General features: G+C 49.7%; 1 protein-coding gene across 8 annotated transcripts in view; it reads left to right on the forward strand.

Annotated features, from left to right (window-relative positions):
* GFRA2 (GDNF family receptor alpha 2) overlaps positions 1-21,011 on the forward strand; it is a 249,901-nt gene that overhangs the window by 170,298 nt on the left and 58,592 nt on the right. For all 8 annotated transcript variants that reach the window (XM_070375517.1, XM_070375516.1, XM_070375519.1 and 5 more), the window contains one exon: positions 20,882-20,991. In XM_070375517.1, coding sequence (XP_070231618.1) covers positions 20,882-20,991 — 110 coding nt within the window. The remainder of the gene's footprint in view (positions 1-20,881; positions 20,992-21,011) is intronic.

Consider the following 21,011-nt stretch of genomic DNA (forward strand, 5'->3'; position numbering starts at 1 on the left):
AAAATGTAGGAGACATAAACTGCATTAAAAAACCCACGGGTTTCCATAGTGCAGGTTTCAGATTCCAAGTGTCTGGGCTGGCTCAGCTCCTTGTGGCACTCCCCGGGCTGGGCATAGGGATTCCGTGAAGGTTTCCACCTGGCTGCCTACCTCGGAGCCTCTCAGCCCCGAGTGTGTAGTTGTGTGTGTGTGTGGGGCAACAGCCGGTTTCCTTGTGGTGCGAGCAGGGCTTGCTCTTTGTTGGGAGCTGGATTGAAACAACCCAGCCCTAATGCCTCAGTTTGGGGCTCAGAAACCTCCTTTGGGATGAACTAACTAGTATTAAGGGCTTCCCAGGTGGCTCAGTCGGAGAAGGCAATGGCACCCCACTCCAGTACTCTTGCCTGGAAAATCGCATGGACGGAGGAGCCTGGTAGGCTGTAGTTCATGTGGTCGCTAAGAGTCGGACATGACTGAGCGACTTCACTTTCACTTTTCACTTTCATGCATTGGAGAAGGAAATGGCAACCCACTCCAGTGTTCTTGCCTGGAGAATCCCAGGGACGGGGGAGCCTGGTGGGCTGCCGTCTATGGGGTCGCACAGAGTCGGACACGACTGAAGCAACTTAGCAGCAGCTTAGCAGCAGGTGGCTCAGTGGTAAAGAATCTGTCTGCCATTGCAGGAGATGCAGGTTTGATCCCTGGGTCGGGAAGATCCCCTGGAGCAGGAAATGGCAACCCACTCCAGTATTCTTGCCTGGGAAACCTCATGGATAGGGGAGCCCGGTGGGCTACAGTCCATGTGGTCTCAGAGTCAGACACGACTGAGTACGCACTCACTACTACAGCTGGTATTAATACAGATGATGTTAATCATTGACTCCCCAACTTCTCCCAGCTGGCATGCTGTGCTCTGAAGTTGGAAGCTTGGGTGGTATCTTGTTGTCATTTGTGGCCATTGCTGCCACCTTCTGCTTTCCTTTAGAGCAGGAGGGGTCAAAAGCAATGGGTGTTGAGAAGGTCTGCTGTATGAGGGAGAGTGGGAGAAAGTCCTAGCCTGGAAGGTAGGTGTCCAGAGATTGTGTCTGGGCCATGGCTCCATTGCAGCAGGTTGTGGTAGCCTGGTCAACACTGAGTGTGGCCCACAGAGACTTCTACCAGGAATGACACTCTTTGGGATGCCATTACGTGTGCTACCTGGATTCAAGCCTAGAAGGTGGGTCGGGGGATCCTCTGCCAACTCCTGAGTGTCCCCCAGAACATAATTATTTTTGATTTCATTTCTGTTCAGTTTTATGCACATGGAATTACCATTGTCTTAGAGTCCTGGACACCTTCATTAAAATGGCAGCCTTCACCCCTTACCGATCCTTTGCCAACAGATCACCAGCCACCTGATTTCTAATTGCCATTCCCAGTTTGCCTCCTGGTTTGAGGGGGTTCTGCCTAAGATCTTCTAACAGTCTGTCCACCTACTATTTGTAGACCTCCTACTGCAGAGGAATGAAGCTGGGTAGTCAAGGGATAGCTCCCCTGTCAGCTGTACAACTGGTCTACCTTCCTCATTGCCACATTCATTCACATATATTAAAACCCACTGTACCCCATTTCCAATGCGGTGGTAGATTCTACTTTTTCTTTTGAACCCCAGTATCACTCCCAGAAATACCCAGATGAAATTCAGGTTACCTTTAAGGACATCTAGGCCAAGGGGCAGCAGGAAGGGCCACCATGAATTGCCAGGCCCCATGAAGACCATCTATGGGAGGATGCTGTCAGGCTCTCCTGCCTGTGCAGGAATCTGAAGGACTCTGCCCCCTGGGGACTGGGGCTCAGACATCATCACCCTGATGAACTGATATCTTCAGGCTTTGTGCCTCTTGGGGTGTCCTCTGGTGGCTCTCCTTGAGCAGACCCTGGTGACACATGGTTCCTCTTGTGTCCTGGTGGGTCTGGGTCATGGTTTGCAGCTTTCTGCCCACCGTGCCCATCAGCATCCATTTCTCCTGCCCTGTTTGACTCCTGTACCAGGGCCATGTCTGTCAAGTCAGCCCTGCTGTGTGCCAGCTGCCGTGGGGGGTCCACCTTCATTGACACACTGAAATGCTGCCTCCTCCCTCCACCCTAGGAGCAAGGAGGATAATGTTTGAGCCCAGGTCCCAGAGAGCAGTCCTTCAGATTCTTGCACAGGAAGGTAATGTTCTTGCCCAGCAAGAGCCTGCCACAGGGGCAGCCTTCAGGAACTGGCGTTTGTTTTACAGGAAGTGCTGGATGTCCAGTGGTGTTATGGTCAAGCCACTTTCTAGCCTAATGGGAAGAGGACAGAATGAGCAGCTGGGGTTGATAGGGTGAGGACACTACCTTAATTTTAGAATTCCCCTGGGGGCTTAGAACTTTCCAAGTGGGCCTGGGGAGCCCTGCCCCTGAACTCACTGGAGAGAATGAAGGCTTGATGGTGAACCCTGTCTTAGCTCATTTGAGCTGCTATAACAGAAATACCATATACTGGATGGGGGGTAGTGCTTATAAACAACAAACATTGATTTCTCACAGTTCTAGAGGCTGGGAAGCCCAAGATCAAGGCACAGGCATTGGTGTCTGGTTAGGTCCACTTGCTAGTTCATATTTGGCTGTCTTCTCACTGTGTCCTCACATGGTGGAAGGGACAAGCTCTCTGGATCTCTTTCATAAGAACATGTATAATAATTATTTTGTTCCTGGTAATTGCCAGTGTTACCACTAACCAATGTTGCTTAGTCACTAAGTCGTGTCCAACTCCTTTGCAACCGCATGGACTGTAGCCCGCCAGGCTCCTCTGTCCATGGGATTTCCCAGGCAAGAACACTGGAGTGGGTTGCCATGCCCTCCTCCAGGGGATCTCCACCCAGGGATTGAGACTGCATCTGCTGCAGTGCAAGTGGATTCTTTACCTCTGAGCTGACAGGGTAGACCCATTAACCAGTGTATACGATTAATATTCTTGTATGCTACTGCAAATGCACTATCATGTTAAAAACTCAACTAATATTGTATGGAAGAAATTAACACAGCATTGTAAATCAACTATACTTCAATAATATCTTTTTAAATTAAAAAAAAAAAAAGAACTTGTATGATATTCATGAGCATGAATGACCCTCATGACCCAATCACCTCCCGAAGTCCCCACCTCCTAAAACCATCATACTGAGGATTGTTTCAATATATAAATTTTGTGGGAACACAAACATTCAGTCTGCAGCTGGCTCCTCAGGGACTTCCTTTTGCCTAAGTTTGCCCATGTGCCCTGGAAAGGCATCTTTCCAGGGTTCTTTGCATCCAAACTCGGGGATGTTACTCCAGTCTCTGCCTCAAGAACCCACTCATTTATATTTTTCCACCGCTGGGTCCACTTCTCTTTCTCTTGTACAGTTGCCATGGTGACTTTCTGTCTCTTCTTGGTCTGCCCCTCCCTGTGTCTCAATTTCCATTCATGGTCTTTTCTTCCCTTTGTACCTTGTACTCCTGTGTCCTGTTCCCTACTTGAACCTCGGCCTTGATAGAGCCCTGCAGAGTATGTGTGAGAGACTCAGTTGAAGCAGTGGGGAATTTTTCTGAGCCCCAGAATCTGCTTATTCTGAAATTGTTGTTGTTCAGTCGCTGAGTTGTGTCTGACTGTTTGTGACCCCATGGACTGCAACATGCCAGGCTTCCTTGTCCTTCATCATCTCCCAGGGTTTGCTCAAACTCACCTCTATTGAGTCAGAGATGATGTCCAGCTTATCTCATCCTCTGTCATCCCCTTCTCATCCTGCCTTCCATCTTTCCCAACTTAAATGCATTCAAACCCTTGATGAGCTCACTAAGAGTCTTCTTGCTCCTTTCCTGGTGTTGTCTTCACATAGAAGTCACCATCTCTTTTCTGCCACTTGGGGATGGACTGCCTTCACACTTGGTCTTCTCAGATGAAGCCATAGGCTCAGGTTCAAATCTCAGAAGCTCCAGGGTTCTAATGTTTCATTGATTTATAGTAGTTTTCAGAGGGCTGGTGGCTAATGCAGTGGGACTCCATAACCACCTACCTTCCCTGAGTCATTTGCCATGTTCCCTCTGATTTCCACCCAGCCCACTCCTCACAGGATGCCTGCAGCTCCCTGTAGTCAACATTGGTACCTGTACCACCATGTGGAAGGGTCATGGCTCCTGGTCCTGTGATGTCAGTCATGGAGCTGACATCTGTTGTGGAACTGGAGCTAGAAGCAGGAAGGACCTGCTCAAGATTCAGGGCTTACAAGTTGGAAGAATGAGAACTTTCTGCCTGGGGATGCTTGTGACCCGTGTGCGTGGCGTCTGTCATGGCCTTCATGTGGGTGTGCAAGTGAGGACACGTGTAAGTGAGCATCCTGCTTGCAGGTGAGACAGAAGACCCGAATTCAGTTCTCTCCTCTCCAAATACTGCCTTCATTTTGTGCGCCTGACCTCAAGCTGACAGGTTGGAACCCCTCAGTTTATAGATTTTATTTTTTCAGGCCATTTTTTGTAAAACACTAACCTCAGCGAAGGAGAAAGAAGAGAAGGGGGAAAAAAAGCTGAGTTCAGCAGCCGGAGTTTGCTGTATTTTTCATCTTGCATCAGCAAGCTGGGACCACAAATAATCTGGTCTTATATGCTTCAGTGATGCCAGTGCCTAAGATTTGGCTCTCCTCCTCGGGCAGTGTATTCCTGGGAGCAGGCACCTCTCTCCTTCCCCTACCTGCTGGCTCCAGTGGCGGGAGGTGGGTGGCTAGGGCAGGGGGTCCAAGTGGGAGGCGGAGCACAGAGGGGAGTGCTGGCCAGCAAGGGGGTGGGTCATTAATTTCTGAATGGTTTCTGGAATCAGCTAAACATTTCCTTTTAACTAGTTTCCCCAGCCTCACATCCTTTGTTAGTTCAGGAAAAATGTCGTTTATAATAGATGTTGCCTTGATGAATTCCTCCCGGGAAGCACAGCGTTCTCATTAGTCTATATAATGAGAAAGACTCCTAGTGGTGGCATAGCTGCCCAGAGATTTGCCTGATCGGAAAAATACTTGTCTCTGCAGTGGGCTCTAGAAGGTTTGGAAAGAGGATGCTGGTGGTGGTGGGGAAGTGACTGAGGGCCCATGGCCCACTGCGGCCTCTGTGTCCGAAGGGGGAAGGTGAGTTCTCCCAGTCCTGTGGGAGAGCAGACCCGAACTCCCGGTCCTTTCTGCGTCTTGCTCAGGCTGGGCTGCAGGGTGCAGGCTACTCTCCCTCTGTCACATCAGCCTTCTGTCCCTGTTCCGGCTCCTGCTCTTACTCTGTCTTCATCATTCCCAGAGAGAAAAAGAATAAACCTGTACAGAGTGAGTTCTGTCTTTCAGAAGTACTTTTGCTTTTATGATTTCACTGTTCACTTTTGCATGTGTGATTTCATTGCCACACTCTTCTGTGTAGGTATCGGAGCCATTGAGGCACTAACAGGTATACTGTGATGTTGCCAGGGTTTATAGCTTGTAGGCAGTGGGCGTTTTGACCCACATACTCTTCCTGACACTGATTTCCTTTGCTCTTCTGCTTGTGTGAGAATGGACAGTTTACCCAGCCTTTCTCCACAGGGACTCATTGAATTTTCCTCTGTGGGTCCTCAAGGCACTTGTTCGTGTTAAGAGTGATGCTTAAGGATATGTGTTAATTCCTGCAGACCACAGGGGCCTCCTTTAGTGAATGGCTGTTGCCAGAGATGGCAAAGATACTTTTCCAAGCTCCTGACAACCAGTGGGCAGGACCTGAGGAGTGGAGGGAGACAGACCCACCCAAGGGCATTCTGGGGGGCTGACCTATCTTAGTGCGAAAGTTAATGTGAAGCTGATGCATTTGCCCTGCTGCCAGCTGCTTGTAACTTTATTTTTCAAGGGGAGGTGTTTCAGAGTTCTTGACTCTTCATGCTTAGACGAAAGTCTGTGCCTTCAGATACAGTCCCCATTCATTTATCCGCTCATCCACCCATCCACTCAAATATCCATTCATCTGCCCCCTCATCCATCCAACCATCCATCCATCCTTCCATCCATTCATCCATCCATTCCCCCCCCCACTCATTCATCCATCCACCCACCCATCCACCCACTCATTCATCCATCCATCCCCCAACCCATGCACCCCCCTCATTCATCCATCCATCCTCCCCACCCACTCATTCATCCATCCATTCATTCATCCATCCATTCACTCATCCATCCACCCACCCATCCACCCACTCATTCATCCATCCATCCCCCCACCCACGCACCCCCTCATTCATCCAGCCGTCCCCCCCTACTCATCCATCCATTCATCCATCCATTCACTCATCCATCCATCCACCCACCCACCCACTCATCCATCTATGCATCTACTCATCCATCATCCGTCCATTCTTTCCTCTCTTTCTCCTTTCCTTCTTCCATCCAATAGCTATTGAGTCTCTATTCAGTGTCAAGCATTACTCCAGGCACGAAGGATTCAAACATGAATAAAGTGTTTGCTGTTCTGAAAGAATTCATAATTTAATTTGAGAAACAGATATAAAAAATACAAATTATGGTATGATTGGGGTGCAAATGTAATAATTGGAGTTTGTGAAACAGGTTCAGAGTTGGGGCAAAGCCTTATGGAAGGTTTTCTGGAAGAGCCCCACCTCCTGAACTGGGTTTGGAAGGGTGAACTGGAAGAGGAGTTAAGGAGCATGTGGTTGGAGGAAGGCATTCCCAACAGAAAGAGACCATAGAATAAGGATCTATGAACCATCATGGTTGGGGAATATGTGCCATTTGCTTTCTCTGCGAGGGTTTGGGCAAGGGAGAGGAAGAGGAGGAGAGGTGAATTGGAGAGGTCATCACAGTCCCAATTATGGGTGGAGTTAGGGTGGCAAATGCTGGGCTCTTGAATCCTAGGAAGTCCTCTCTCAGGGGTCATGAGTGGGGCCATAGTCACCAGAGTCAGAGTAAGTCCCACAAAAAGCTGAGACCCGCAGGCTGGGCACAGTTCTTGGTGCTGTATGGGAACCTTAGTGACTCTTCCCAGAAATGACTAGACCTTTATTTCTGGATGAGGATGCTCACTGTGGGGTAACACGCCCAAGCTTGTACCCTTTGTGATTTGCAGAGCTGGGACTTGAACCCAGGTCATTTGGTGCCTGGCATTTTGCTTTCCATCACTGTGCCCCTCACACTGGTCTGCAGTTTAGGCTGGATTTTCGTCTGTATGTTACATTTCAGGAACTATAATTTGATGTCAGAACCTATCTGAGTCTCTGTAACAAACATGCCCTGGAATCATAGGGTTTGGATGGATGGCGAAGGTCAAGAAACACTCTGTGGAGGTGGGAGGGAGGGGGAAATGCTGGAATTCATAAAGCTGGGGAGAGATCTGGGTCTTTTTAGTGGGAGGTCTTCAGCTTAAAATGGGAAGGATGAAGGCTGAAGGCTGAGAGTGTTCAACTTAGCTCATACATGCCTGATAATTTGCTTCAGTCTTGTCTGACTCTTTGCGACCTTATGGACTGTTGCCCGCCAGGCTCCTCTGTCCATGGGATTCTCCAGGCAAGCATACTGGAGTGGATTGCCATGGCTTCTTCCGGGGGATGTTCCTGACCCAGGGATCAAACCCGCATCTCCTGTGATTCCTGCATTGCTGGCAGATTCTTTACCCACTGAGCCACCAGGGAAGCCCCAACTTAGCTCACGAGCCCTAACGTGTCAGGGTCTTAGGAGTAATCCCCAGGCTTAGGAAGATCACACGAGGGCCTGACCACTGGCCACTGGCCACTGGGACCTTGCCTGCTCCCTGGCCACTGCAGGATCGCCTCTTACCCCTGACTTAATGGACTTGAGGGAGGTGAACCTGGAGCTTTCTGCTCTGGAGCAGGAGAGAGGGTGGCCATAGGGAGGGAGAGAGGGGAGAAGCCAGCCTCCTACCACCAGCACGAACCATATCAGCATTCAGAGAAAGTCCAAAGAAACCTTTCAGCTGACTGGCTACCTAGCTCAAGGCTAACCACACTCTTAACACAATAATAAGTCAATCCTCACTGAATAATTAAATAGAGAGCCTTCATAAGTATTGACTTAATGTGACAGCAAGTCTATAGTGACTCAGGGTTTGCTTATGTAAACACAATCTCTTGTTCAGCTTACTTAGCAGTTCAATGAAATAGAACAGTCCTTCAATTAAAATCAAATGATGCATACGTTTAATTCTTTTCTCCTCTTACCAGGTAATAATAGGTTTGGAACACAGGTGAAGGGATTGTGGGGACGGGAACTGGATAAAAGGACATCTGCCTATCTGTCTGTGTTTTTAGAGAACAGGAAGGACTGTATCCAATGATGGTGTCTAGAGGAAGGATATGGCCTTGGCTCCCATCTCTGGGCCCCGGGTGGGAGATCCACGTGGGCTCAGGTTGGCTTCTGCCCCATCCAGACTCTCTCTGTCTTCTCCTAAAGCAGGCTTCTGTTGGCCACTCTGGTTGGTGTGCTAATCTTTTGATGGTGGCCTGGTTCTAACTGATGGCTTCTGATCACCTGAGGTCCAGTGGCTCCAACCACAGATATCTCCAGGTCATTTTCTTTTCTTTCTTTCTTTTTTTATATTTTATTTATTTGGCTCTGCTGGGTCTAAGTTGTGGCATGCAGGATCTTTGATATTCTGTGTGACATGCAAGATCTTTAGTTGTGGCAGGAGACCTCTTAGTTGCGGCATATGGGATCAGGTTCCCAGACCAGAGTTTGAACCTGGGCCCCCTGCATTGGGGGCATGGAGTCTGAGCCACTGCACCACAAGGGAAGTCCCCTCCAGGTTTTTTTGCTTTTTATTATTATTTACTTTTTGGCTGCGCTGGGTCTTCATTACTTTGCACAGGCCTTTTTCTAGTTGTTACAAGCAGGGGCTACAGTTTGTTACAATACATGGGCTTCTGGTTGTGGTGGCTTCTCTTGTTGCAGAGCATGGGCTCTGGGCATGAGGGCTCAGAAGTTGCGGTACACAAGCTTAGTTGCTTGGTGGAATCTTCTAACGTAGTCCCTGCATTAGCATGCGGATTCTTATCCACTGCACCACTAGGGAAGTCCCTCTAGGTCATTTGCTATTGATGCCCTCATGGCTCACCTGGAGGAGAGAGAGGATCCTGGGTGAGTTTCAGAATCGATGGAAAAGGGGGGTGGCTGATTCCCTGAGATGACACCGGAAGAGAAATAAACCTCCCTCTTTCTGTAGCTTCCGAATGAGGGGACGAAACACTGGGTTGAGAAAAGAGAAGGCCTGGTCAGGGTGGGGGCAGCGGGGTGGAGGGGAAGACCCACTGGCTTTGGAGCTAAGATTTGAAGCTAAGTGTTTTGGGCTTCCCCAGGGGCAAAGAATCTGCCTGCAATGCAGGAGACCCAGGTTCGATCACTGAGTCAGGAAGATCTCTTGAAGGAGGAAATGGTAACCCACTGCAGTATTCTTGCCTGGAGAATCCCATGGACAGAGGAGCCTGGTGGGCTACAGTCCGTGGGGTCACAAAGAGTCAGACACGACTGAGCAACTAAACAACAACAGCAACTTCTGCCTTGCTGCTGTGATGTTAAGTGAGCTGATTAATCTCTTTCTGACTCTATTTCCTTATCTGTAAAGCAGCGGTAATAATGCTAGCTTCAGGGTAAAGCCTGGTGATGTTAGTGGAAGCACTTTGTGTGACCGCATAAATGAAGGAGATGCTTGTTAATAGATCAGAGAGATTTTGTTCCTTTGGCCTGAAGAGAGAGGATGGAGAAGCATCATGGGTGTGCGTGTGCATGCTAAGTCGCTTCAGTCGTATCTGACTCTTTTGCAACCCCATGGACTGTAGTCCACCAGGCTCCTCTGTCTGTGGGATTCTCCAGACAAGAATACTGGGGTGGGTAGCCATTCTCTTCTCCAGGGGATATTCCCAACCCAGGGACTGAACCCATGTCTCTTGTGTCTCTTGCATTGGAAGATGTGTTCTTTACCACTAGTGCCACCTGGGAAGCCCATCCTGAGCATGAAAAGTGAAAGTGAAAGTGTTAATTGCTCAGTTGTGTCCAACTCTTTGCAATCCCATGGACTGTAGCCGACCAGGCTCCTCTATCCATGGAATTCTCCAGGCAAGAATACTGGAGTGGGTTGCCATGCCCTCCTACAAGGGATCTTCCCGAACTTGGAGGTAAGTACTGTGATCCCTTCTCTTCTGCAGATGAGGAAATGGAGGCCTAGAAGAGGTTTAATGACAGAGTCAAGGCCACACAGCTAGCGAGTAGCTGAGCCAGGGTTCAGACCCAGCCAGCATGACATGATGCCATAAACTGGACCTCAGGGCTGGGCCTGCTTCTGTGTATAGGTGGGGTTCTCATAGAATTCAGGACTTCCTGGGGGAGGAGAACAAATCCTGCTTTTGGCAGCAGCCTGCTCTGAGGTCTTAGTCACATACAGAAGGGTTCAGTCTGCATTTCCCAGCCTGGTATCAGACTCTTCTCCCACCTGCCAGCTCCTAGGACTCAGGGCTGCCCTGGAGTGAGGGGCCAGGACTCTGAGATGGCAGCTTTGCTCTCTCAGCCTCTTTCTCTTGTGATCAAGGGTCAGTTTCTGGTGCTTCTGGGACCAGTAACATTTTCTCTAACCAGAGACTTCAAGAAATCATTGTTTATAATAACCCAGGATTCCTGAGGCCTCATTCAATTAAATGTAAAGAAATAGTGACTATCTTAAACCAACTTTATTAAAAGAGCATATAATGAACAGTGGATTCTATTAGCATCTTTTGAAATTTATTTCTGGATTGTGTCAGTTCACTGACCATTTTCCCCTGTTCTGCCTACGGTGCATAAGTATATCGTCTCCTGCTTTTTATCCCTTAACGTTATTTCATGTTTGAATTTTCATATATTGGTATAATCTACATGCTTGAGAGTCCCTTGGACAGCAGGGAGATCAGACCAGTCAATCCTAAAGGAAATCAACCCTGAATATTCATTGGAAGGACTGATGCTGAAGCTCCAGTACTTTGACCACCTGATGCAAAGAGCCGATTCACTGGGAAAGACTGTGATGCTGGGAAAGATTGAAGGCAAAAGGAGAAAGGGGCAGCAGAGGATGAGATGGTTAGACAGCATCACCGACTCAACAGACATGAATTTGAGCAAACTCTGGGAGATAGTGAGGTACAGAGGAGCCTGGCGTGCTGCAGTCCATGGGGTCACAGAGAGTTGGACATGACTTGTTGACTGAACAGCAACAACAGCATCCTTGTCATTTTCAGTAGCGATGTGGCTTTCTGTGGCTTATCCATTGGAACCGTTCCTCTCTAGTTAAGCTGAGTGAAGAATCCAAGGCCAGGTCTGTCTTCCTTCATGAATAGTACCATCATCCATTTTCCAGGTTACTTGCACTGAAGTGTTCTTGTGATCCTGGCTGTCTCACATGGGTTAGATAGACCCTTTGTGGGTTTTTGGTATGTGTCCCTTTCAGTGTGTGCCTTTTGTGGTTGCTTTGAACTTGGGCAAAGAAGATCAGATAAAATCAGAGAGTGAAGCTAAGTAGTAGTCAGAAAATTTTCTGTTTTAAGTGGCAGAAACCCAACTACCCTGAGAAAAATGGAAAAGTAATCTATTGACTTTCAGTAAAATATAGAAGGGGCAAGGGTGTATTCCAGGACTCAAGTGCAAATAGGTCTCCCTCTGTTTCTCCTTGTCTCTAACTTTTGCTTCTCTTGGCAGGCTAGCTGCATGTTATCTTTATTGTGACTGTGAGGCTAGATCTGTGGTCCCAGTTTTTCTGGGCTCACATCTCTGGTGCTTTAATCACTAGAAAGAAAAGAAAGTTGTTCCTTGCTCTTTAGGAAAACCTCAGGGCAGGGCTGTGCTTGGCTTAGCTTGTGTTGCTTCCTTATCCTAGATGGTCAGTGTGGCCAGGAAGAGAGACCTGTGTAGCAGGGGTAGCCTGGGTCATCTGTGCACCTGTAGCCCCAGAAGGTGGAGCATATGGTTGACAGCCTGTAAGAACTACCTGGCCAGAGGAGGAATTGCTCTCCCTAAGGGGAGCAGCTATTCTGGACAGAAAGAGTAAATATCCACGTATACTTAAAGAATAAGCAGGAGGGAAGGAAACCAAGTGGATTTGTAATTTCATGAGAAGTTGCAGCAGCCTCCGAGAGAAGGCAGGAAAGAACGGGGCTCAGGCTGTCTACAGTGAACCCCGGAGGTGTCAGAAAGCAGGCCCATGGGGGAAATCCATTTCTCTCTGTCTTGGTGTCACGTAACATTGAGCCTGCTTAACCATGCCCTGCATCGCTGGAGGGAACCTCAGAAAGCCATTCCAGAAGCACTTGGGTCTATTAAAGCCATTTCCTCTACGTTCCCCTAAATCAGCTCTGAAGCCCATCGTGAGTAATTTGTATTTCTTGGGAATCCTTTTTCCCCTCCATGAAATATTCAAGTGCCCTGCTCATTAGCACACGGCAGCGCTGGTGGCTGCCCCCAGAAGCATCGTTAGCAGTGGTGGGTCATGGCTGCAAAGCTGCAGAAAGACCTCGTTCTCATTGGTAGGCACCTGGCCCTGCTGTGCTGGCTATAGGGTGTGTGACCATGTGACCTGCCTCTTGGAGTTGTTGTGTCTTTGCTGTGAAATAGTCTACTTTGTGGGATTGTTCAGAAAGTCAAATGCGACACCCATGCCTGGCAGAGTGGAGGCCCTCAGTAAATATTAGCTTCCTGTCCTCCTCCTGTGATTCTAAACTAGTAGAAACCCATTGATTTCTGTGGCAGCAATGTAACAGATCTAACCTGATAAATGGGACTTTGGCAAAGTTAACAAGATCTTCAGGTGGCTAAGAAGTTAAGAATCCACCTGCAATCCAGGAGACCCAGGTTTGATCCCTGGGTCAGAAAGATCTTCTGGAGAGGAGAATGGCTATCCACTCTAGTATTCTTGCCTGGAGAGTTCCATGGACAGAGGAGTCTGGCGGGCTATGATCCACAAAGAGTTAGACATGACTGAGTGAGTAACACTTTCACTTTCAGACGCTAAAGCTATGTATTGGCCAGCATTGGAACGCTTTGGGGTTCTGGGGTGCAATTTACCATAGTATTATTCTAAGCCAGACAGATTGGAGAAAGCCTTTGTGCAAGAGAAGGTGTTTGCAACCTGGACCAAGGGAGAGATTTGTTCATAACAGGTACCTGTGCTTTCTTGACAAGGTCAAAGCAAAGAATTGAGATGTGTGTGTGTACTTAGTCATGTCCAGCTCTTTTGTGACCCCATAGCCCGCCAGGCTCCTCTGTCCATGGGGATTCTCCAGGCAAGAATACTGGACTTAGTTGCCATTTTCACCTCCAGGGGATCTTCCTGACCCAGGGATTGAACCCATGTCTTTTGTGTTACCTGCATTGGCAAGCAAGTTCTTTACCATTAGCACCACTTGGGAAGTGTACCCAAGTGTGACTGTTCTGTATGGGGATAGGTATGTGTGTGTGTGTGTTTGTGTGTGTACAAACGTGCATACACCTAGCCATCTAACTGTGAACCTTCTTGGGCTACAGCCTGAAGCATTACTTTTTTCCATTGACTGGGTGATAACATGTCCGTATTTAAAGCTGAGACCAGGGAGTGGGCCTGAAGGGTCCCCGCAAGCCCAGCTCTGAAGCCTGTACCATTTGTTGCATCCCTAAACTTTTCCTGCATTAGAGTCACCTGGAGGGCTGGGTAAAGTGCAGATTGCTGGCCCCTGCCTTTGGATTTCATATCTGTTATATCTGGGGTGGGATCTGGAAAATCTGCATTTCTAACAAATTCCCACTTTTACACTTGGTGCTGTGGGTCTGTGGACCACACTTTGAGAACTACTGAGCTATAGGAAGTCCACCCTCTCCCGCCGGCCAGGTCTGGATGGTTTGGCTTGTCTGGGTTGACCATGGCACTTCCAGCTTTGCCTCATTTTCCCTTTGTGGGAGCACATCAGCCCATCAGATAGGGTTGCCAGATCTAACAAAGATACAGGCTACCCAGTTAAACTTGAATGCTGGAGAAACTGGAAAAAAGAAAAAAAAAAAAAAGAAAGAAACTGGTATAAGTATATCCCAGATATTGCATGGAATGTACTTATACTAAAAAAAAATTATCAATGATCTGAAATTCAAATTAATTGGATGTCCTACATTTAATCTGGTGGCTGTTTAATGAAATCGGGGGTCAAGTGTCTCTCTTCCTCTCCTGCTGCTTTCCTGTGATTGAATAGGCTACAGTGGCTGATGAAACCAACCCAAAGAGGTCTGTGTGTTTCAGATAGATCCACCTGCTACCCTGAACATGTTTGGCAGTCTTTGCTCCATCTCACTGAGAGTGGACTTGGCTTGTGTTCACTGATGGTTCTTCTGCTGGCTCTCTGTTTTTTCCCTTTGTCTGTCTGTCTTCTCTTTCTCTCATGCTTTCTCTTATGCCATCTATCCTATGGGGCCTCTTCAAGGCAAACATCTGGGAAGCAATGGGGCTGGGCGAGGAAAAGTCTGTTGCTGGAAGTGAGAATGGAGTCCAAGAGACTGGGGAACTCACACCATCTGTAGAAAAGAGTGGCAGCTGGCCCAAGATCCCCAGCTGGCTTGCCATGCATGATGAAAGGATAACATTTGCCTTGGAGACTGTACCTACTGGGACCTGGCTGATTCACTTGAGGTTGGAGCTGAGAGTGTCGCTGGCTTGGAGGAAATTGACGCCACTGGTCTCTAATGCCGTGGATGGAGCCGGCTGCTTGGACAAGGGAGTGGGCTATGTGGATTTGCCTGTGTCTTGAGGGACAGAGGGAAGCTGAACAATCAAAGGCCTCCTGGAGACCTGGACATGGTGTCCTCCTAAGTGGTCACTCTGGTTTGACAAGGATGCTGAGGCTGAAGAAATAGAGTGACAGAAGGCCTAGCCGCTGCCTTTCCCTCCACCGTTCCCCTCTGCTCCTCTCTCTACCTTCCCTGTGCTCTGAAGACAACCGTAGGGCTGCTGTGAAGGAAATAGGCCACAGCCTCGGAGGAGCGAGGTGGCCCTTCCTCGTTGGTCACCCTGGATCTGGCTAAGGGCCCCCTGCTGCTCCTGTGTCCTCAGTGTGGCGTGGACAGTGAAGTGGGGCAGGGAGGCCATTGTTCATCTGGGTCCATCAGGGGGACTCCGGAGCCGGATGGAGAGATGGTGGGAGCTGTCATCTCTCCTTGATACACTCACCTTGTGTGGGGCCCAGACCTACCACAACAAGGCGAACAGGTATTTCTTCTACATCAAACACAGGAAAAGCTATTTCCTGTTTGCCAGTGGCAGGCACAGTGCTGGGGACAAGATGTCTGGACAAGAGAAAAAAGGTAAGGACGGTGCCTCCTCTGTGTGCCCAGCTCTCTAACAGACCCGACGAGGGAGCTAGGCCGGCACGGCCCACCCCGTTGAATAACTGGGGACGCTGGCCCAGAGACACGACAGGCCTGCCCAAGGTCATGTGTCGGGCAAGCAGTGGACTGTGCACAGCCGTGTGACAGCTGTTCCTCCTCTCGCAGCAGCTGGATCTGTCGTCCCCTTCTCACTGAGCATCAGAACTCTTTCCCCTTCTGAGTCCTGGCTTCCTTCCTTCACCTACCCCCTCTCTCTGAATGACCTTGTCTGTCCCTGTGGGCATCAATTTCTCATTTTCACATGTTCCCGCTGTCTCTAGCCTGGGGTCTGGTGATATTTTGAGGGGCATCGTGGACGTGAGGCTGCTAAGCACCTCAGTGTTCCATGTCAGTGATTGGAGACCCACCCTTGCAGAAGGGACGTGAGGCCTGCATGTAGGATGGGGAGGTCGCTCAGGTCTGCTGCAGCAGGCATCACGCTCCTCCAGGACACTGGGCTGGCACTGACCTCTGTGGAGGCCTGGCCCAGGCCTGGTGGGCACTCAGCCCCAACCCCATCGATGTCCTTTCTGACATTTCACTGACATGTGTGCCATTCCCATCACTGGTCTGTCAGTCACATGGCTGGGCCTCAATACGTATTTGGAAAAAAGACCAGTGGATATCTCCCACTAGTCCAAAGGCGTTTGGAGGATATAGATGAAGAAGTCAGTAGAGTCTTCCACTCTGGGAATGTATGTTCCAGTTGCGGGGAGCAGACACGGCCATATCAGTAAGTCTGTATGCAATTGAGCACAGAGGTGGGAGAAGTCCATGTGCCTGGTGGGCGAAAGGGCTTCAGGGGCAGAACTGACAGTGAGCCCTTGAGGAGATGTAGGAGGGGGTTGGGCTCTCCATGTGATCAAATGGCATTAGAATGGACTTCTGTATTTTGATTAAGAGATCTTGTTTTAACTTCTCTTTGGTGGGGAGGAGATGGTAGCTAGCATCTCTGCTGGTAATCTCACAGCCCTGCGCCCTGCAGGAGTTCAGCCGTGGCTTCCTGCTGCCCAGCTGCAGTGCTCCTTGTTGCTGGGGCCTGACCACATCCTCTTGGCTCCTTCTAGAGGGAGACCTTGAGCCCGAGCAAACAATGAAGTCTTTGAAGGTGCTGTGTTAGTGCCCTGTGGCTGCCTTAACAGAGTGCCACAGACTGGGTGGCTTAAAACAGAAACTGAAAAGATATAGGTCTGTCAAACAGGGTGAAGTAAGTCAGAAAAACAAATATCATATATTAACAAATACACATGGAATCTAGAAAAAATGGTACAGGGGAAACTGTTTGTATAGGTTAGAATAGAGATGCAGATGTAGAGAATGGACATGTGGACATAGGGAGAGAGGGAGGGTGGGATGAATTGGGAGTTGGAATTGGCATAGATAAACTGCTGCTAAGTCACTTCAGTTGTGTCCGACCCTGTGCGACCCCATAGACGGCAGCCTACCAGGCTCCCCCATTCCTGGGATTCTCTAGGCAAGAACGCTGGAGTGGGTTGCCGTTTCCTTCTCCAATGCATGAAAGTGAAAGTGAAGTCACTCACTCGTGTCTGACTCTTTGCGACCCCATGGACTGCAGCCCACCAGGCTCCTCCGTCCATGGGATTTCCCAGGCAAGAGTACTGGAGTGGGGTGCCATTGCCTTCTCCGATAGATACACTATCATGTGTAAAACAGACAGCTAGTGGGAAGCTGCTGTGCAGCACAGGGAGCTCAGCTCGGGGCTCTGTGATGACCTAGAGGGGTGGGTGGGAGGAAGGTCCAAGAGGGAGGGGATATATGTATACATATGACTGATTCATGTTGTTGTACAGCAGAAACTAATACAACACTGTAAAGGAATTGTAATGCAGTTAAAAAGACCCAGAAACTGATTTTTCACAGTTCTAGGGGACAGAAGTCCAAAATCCAGGTGTTGGCAGGACCGTGCTCCCTGTGCAAGCTTGAAGGGAGAATCTGTTCGATGCCTTTCTCTTAGCTTCTGGTGTTGTCGGCACTCCTTGGCGTCCCTGGACTTGCAAGGGTGTGTGGATGTTTAGTAGCTTAGTCGTGTTCAGCTCTTTGCATCCCCATGGACTATGTAGCTCGCCAAGCGCCTCTGTCCATGGGTTTTACCAGGTGAGAATACTGGAGTGGGTTGTCCTTTCCTCCGCCAGGGGATCTTCCTGACCCAAGGATCAAACCCGGATCTCCAGCATTGACAGCCAGATTCTTTACCCCAGCACCACCTGGGAAGCCCAGACTTATAGGTGCATCAGTCCAAGTGCTGCCTGGATCTTCACATGCATTCTCACCGTATGTCTGTGTCTCTTCTCTTCTGCTTATAAGGACACCAGACATTGGACTGAGGGCTCACCCTAATCCACTGTGACGTCATCTTGCTGTATCTGCAAAGAGCTTATGTCTGAATAAGGTCAGGTTTACAGGCACCAGGGATGAGCATCTGGCTCCTCGTGTGTGTGTTAGTCTCTCAGTCTTGTCCGACTTGTTATGACCCCATGGACTGTGGCTTACCAGGCTTCTCTGTCCATGGGGATTCTCCAGGCAAGAATATTAGAGTGGGTTGCCATGCCTTCCTCCAGGGGATCTTCCCGACCCAGGGATCAAACTCAGGTCTCCCACATTGCAGGCAGATTCTTTACCATCTGAGCCACCAGGGAAGCCATGTGGCTCCTTGGCTGACACAATTCAACCTGTGATAGCTGCTTAGAGATTTTGGTTTGTTGGCTCCAGATCCTCCTTGCTTAAGTCCGTGTCCCTTCCTGGCTCCCTGGCAGGTCTCTGGAGGTCTGGGGTGTGGGCAGAGACCACCTCTCATTGACCTTCATTCATTTGCTGGGCTCATGTAGCAGAACAGACGCTGATCTGACCATTCAAGACCAAGTCTTATTCTGCAGTGGCTGGGAGCTTGGTTGGAAGTACTGTTTTTCCCTGTTTGGGGGACTGGGTGAGCAGATACAGTGTGTGATTTATGGGCAGGAGGTAGGGTGGAGACAATGCAAATTTGCTTCTCTTTTCCTGTGGAGGACAAGATACTTTTGTAGAGGAGTGGGATGGGGGTGGGAGGCCTGCCAAAAGGGGCTGCCCCTGTCGTTGGAGTTCTGGGCTGGAGTTCTGGCTCTGCTGTTTAGAAGCTCTGGGGTCCTGGGCAAGTTACTCAGCTCCTCTGAGGCTCAGCTTCTTCCTCTGTAAAGGGGGATGGGTGCTAACAACTGCTTGGCATATCTCAGAATTTTTGTGAGGACTTGGTCATAAGAAGTGGGTATGAATGGACCTCTGCTTAAGTCACGTTTTGATTGTGGTCAGTTATACACAGCATAAAATTGGCCATTTTCACCATATTTGAGTGCACAGCTCAGTGGCATTGGGTGCACTCCCATTGTCATGCAACCACACCACCATCCATCTCCAGAACGTTGTCATCTTCCCCGACTGTGAAAACAGTTTCTATTTATTGGATAAATAAGGAAAATGAGTCCGCAAGAAGCAAGGACTCATCTGAGGTCTTGCAGTGAGTTAGGAGCGGAGCTGAAGTGAGACCCCGCCCCCTGGCTCTCAGCTTGGAGCTCACCTTCCATCTCCGGCCCCTTGCTGTCTCTGCAGGCTGCAGGAGTTCAGGGACACATGAGGCTTCTTTGGCATCAAATTGCTCTGGAGAGCTGCTTCTTCCTTCTCCTGTACCCCCTTTCCTGGGACTGTGGTGCCTCCTGGCAAATCCGGATTTGTCCCGTGGGAGGACCTAAGTGGACGCCTCCATTGAGGGTGTTCCTTTTAGGCTGTCCTGTTCCTGGTCTCTCTCAACTTCTCATTTTTCTCTCTCTCTTCTCCTTCCTAATGTGGACAGAGTTCCAGTGGAGGAGCAGGGGAGCTGAATTAGGGGTGATCTTTGAGGTGGCTTTGTGAGAAATATTGTGGTGTGGTCAGAGCATGGGCAGGGTGGCGGATGGTCCTTCCTGTGGCCACTGTAGCGTTCTCATACACTACAGCCTGAGTAGTAGGGAGGCAGGCAGTGGTCCCAGCCCAGGCTGATGGCAACAGCCCTGGGGCCGGGGCAGTAGGGCAGGAGGAAGAAGGAATAGAAATACCTGTGCAGGTTAGACTTGGGTGCCCTGGGCCTCCTGTGAACTCCACACAAGGTGCTAGGGGCTGGGGACAGACAGGCTCAGACAGCAGCTGCCTTCCGGCAGCTCACGGTCGTTCTGGGAACACAGAGCTGTGTGCAGGTGGGTACAAAGCAGCTTTATCCATGCTGACAGAGAGGAGCAGGTGATGACAGGTTACGTCACCAGGGGAAGAAAATGCTGATTGTGCCTTGCAGGGTTGAAGAGCTAGTGGAGGGACAGCCCTGGAGGCTCTGCTCTGATTTGATGTAGAAGAGAAGGGTCAGGAATGCCCGAGGGATGTCTTATCCTAGGGGGACTCTTTTTTTTTTTTAATCTCCCTGCGAGTTGGTCCCACTGACCCCTAGAAGGATCCTGCTGAAAGTGTTAGTTGCTCAGTCGTGTCTGACTCTTAGAGACCCTGTGGACTGTAGCCCACCAGGCTCCTCTGTCCCTGGGATTCTCCAGGCATGAATACTGGAGTGGGTTGCCATTTCCTTCTCCAGGGGATCTTTCCAACCCAGGAATCAAACCTGGATCTCCTGCGTTACAGGCAGATTCTTTACTCTCTGAGCCTCCGGGGAAGCCCTATGAGGTGGCTGGGCAGAGGTTATTTATTTATTTTTTTGTCTGCTTTGGATCTTTGTTGCATCATGCAGATCCTGAGTTGTGGCACATGAACTCTCTCTCCTTGTGGCTCTCGGGCTAGTTGCTCCATGGCATTATAAGATCTTAGTTCCTGGACCAGGGGTCAAAGCCACATCCTCTGCATTACAAGGTGGACTCTTAACCACTGACCCCCCAGGGAAGTCCTTGGGCAGGGATTGTAGGGTGGCAGTAACAATGTGTTGAAGGACTTGGGAAAGGTCACCAGGAGTGTGACCAAGCAGGAAGCAGAGCCCGGCCTTCCTGTCTGAGTCCCAGACATTGTCAGCAAACCCACCTGGGTTCTCTCTGTGTTCCTCCAAGTGAGAGATCTGTTCAGAATGGGTTTTGCCTAAACTGGGTGACTGGAAGGAGGAGAAGGGGGTGACAGAGGACGAGATGGTTGGATGGCATCACTGAGTCCATGGACATGAGTTTGAGCAAATTCTGGGAGATAGGGAAGAACTGGGAAGCCTCGTGTGCTGCAGTCCATGGGGTCACAAAGATTTGGACACGACTGAGTGACTGAACAACAACAAAACTGGATGCCTCAATTTCCAGGAAGTCCTGTCCTCAAGGAGTTCCTAGCCTGAAACCCCCAAAACTTGTTTCCCCCCATCTTCCTCCTCTCTGTCCTTCCTGGCTTCCTCCTGCCCTGGGAGGCTCTGAAGGAGCTGCTGTGCCCTGGAGGAGACGGGAGGTCAGCCAGGTTAACCTGCTTTCTCCATGGTCTTCTCCTGACCCCAGGTCCCGGCTGGCGGACTTCCATGCCAACTGCCGTGCCTCCTACCAGACGCTCACCAGCTGCCCCACCGACAATTACCAAGCGTGTCTGGGCTCCTACGCTGGCATGATCGGTAAGCCACCCCAGCCTGGG

The sequence above is a fragment of the Bos mutus genome, chromosome 8 (genome assembly GCF_027580195.1).
Source record: "Bos mutus isolate GX-2022 chromosome 8, NWIPB_WYAK_1.1, whole genome shotgun sequence".
NCBI classification, from domain to species: Eukaryota; Metazoa; Chordata; class Mammalia; order Artiodactyla; family Bovidae; genus Bos; species Bos mutus.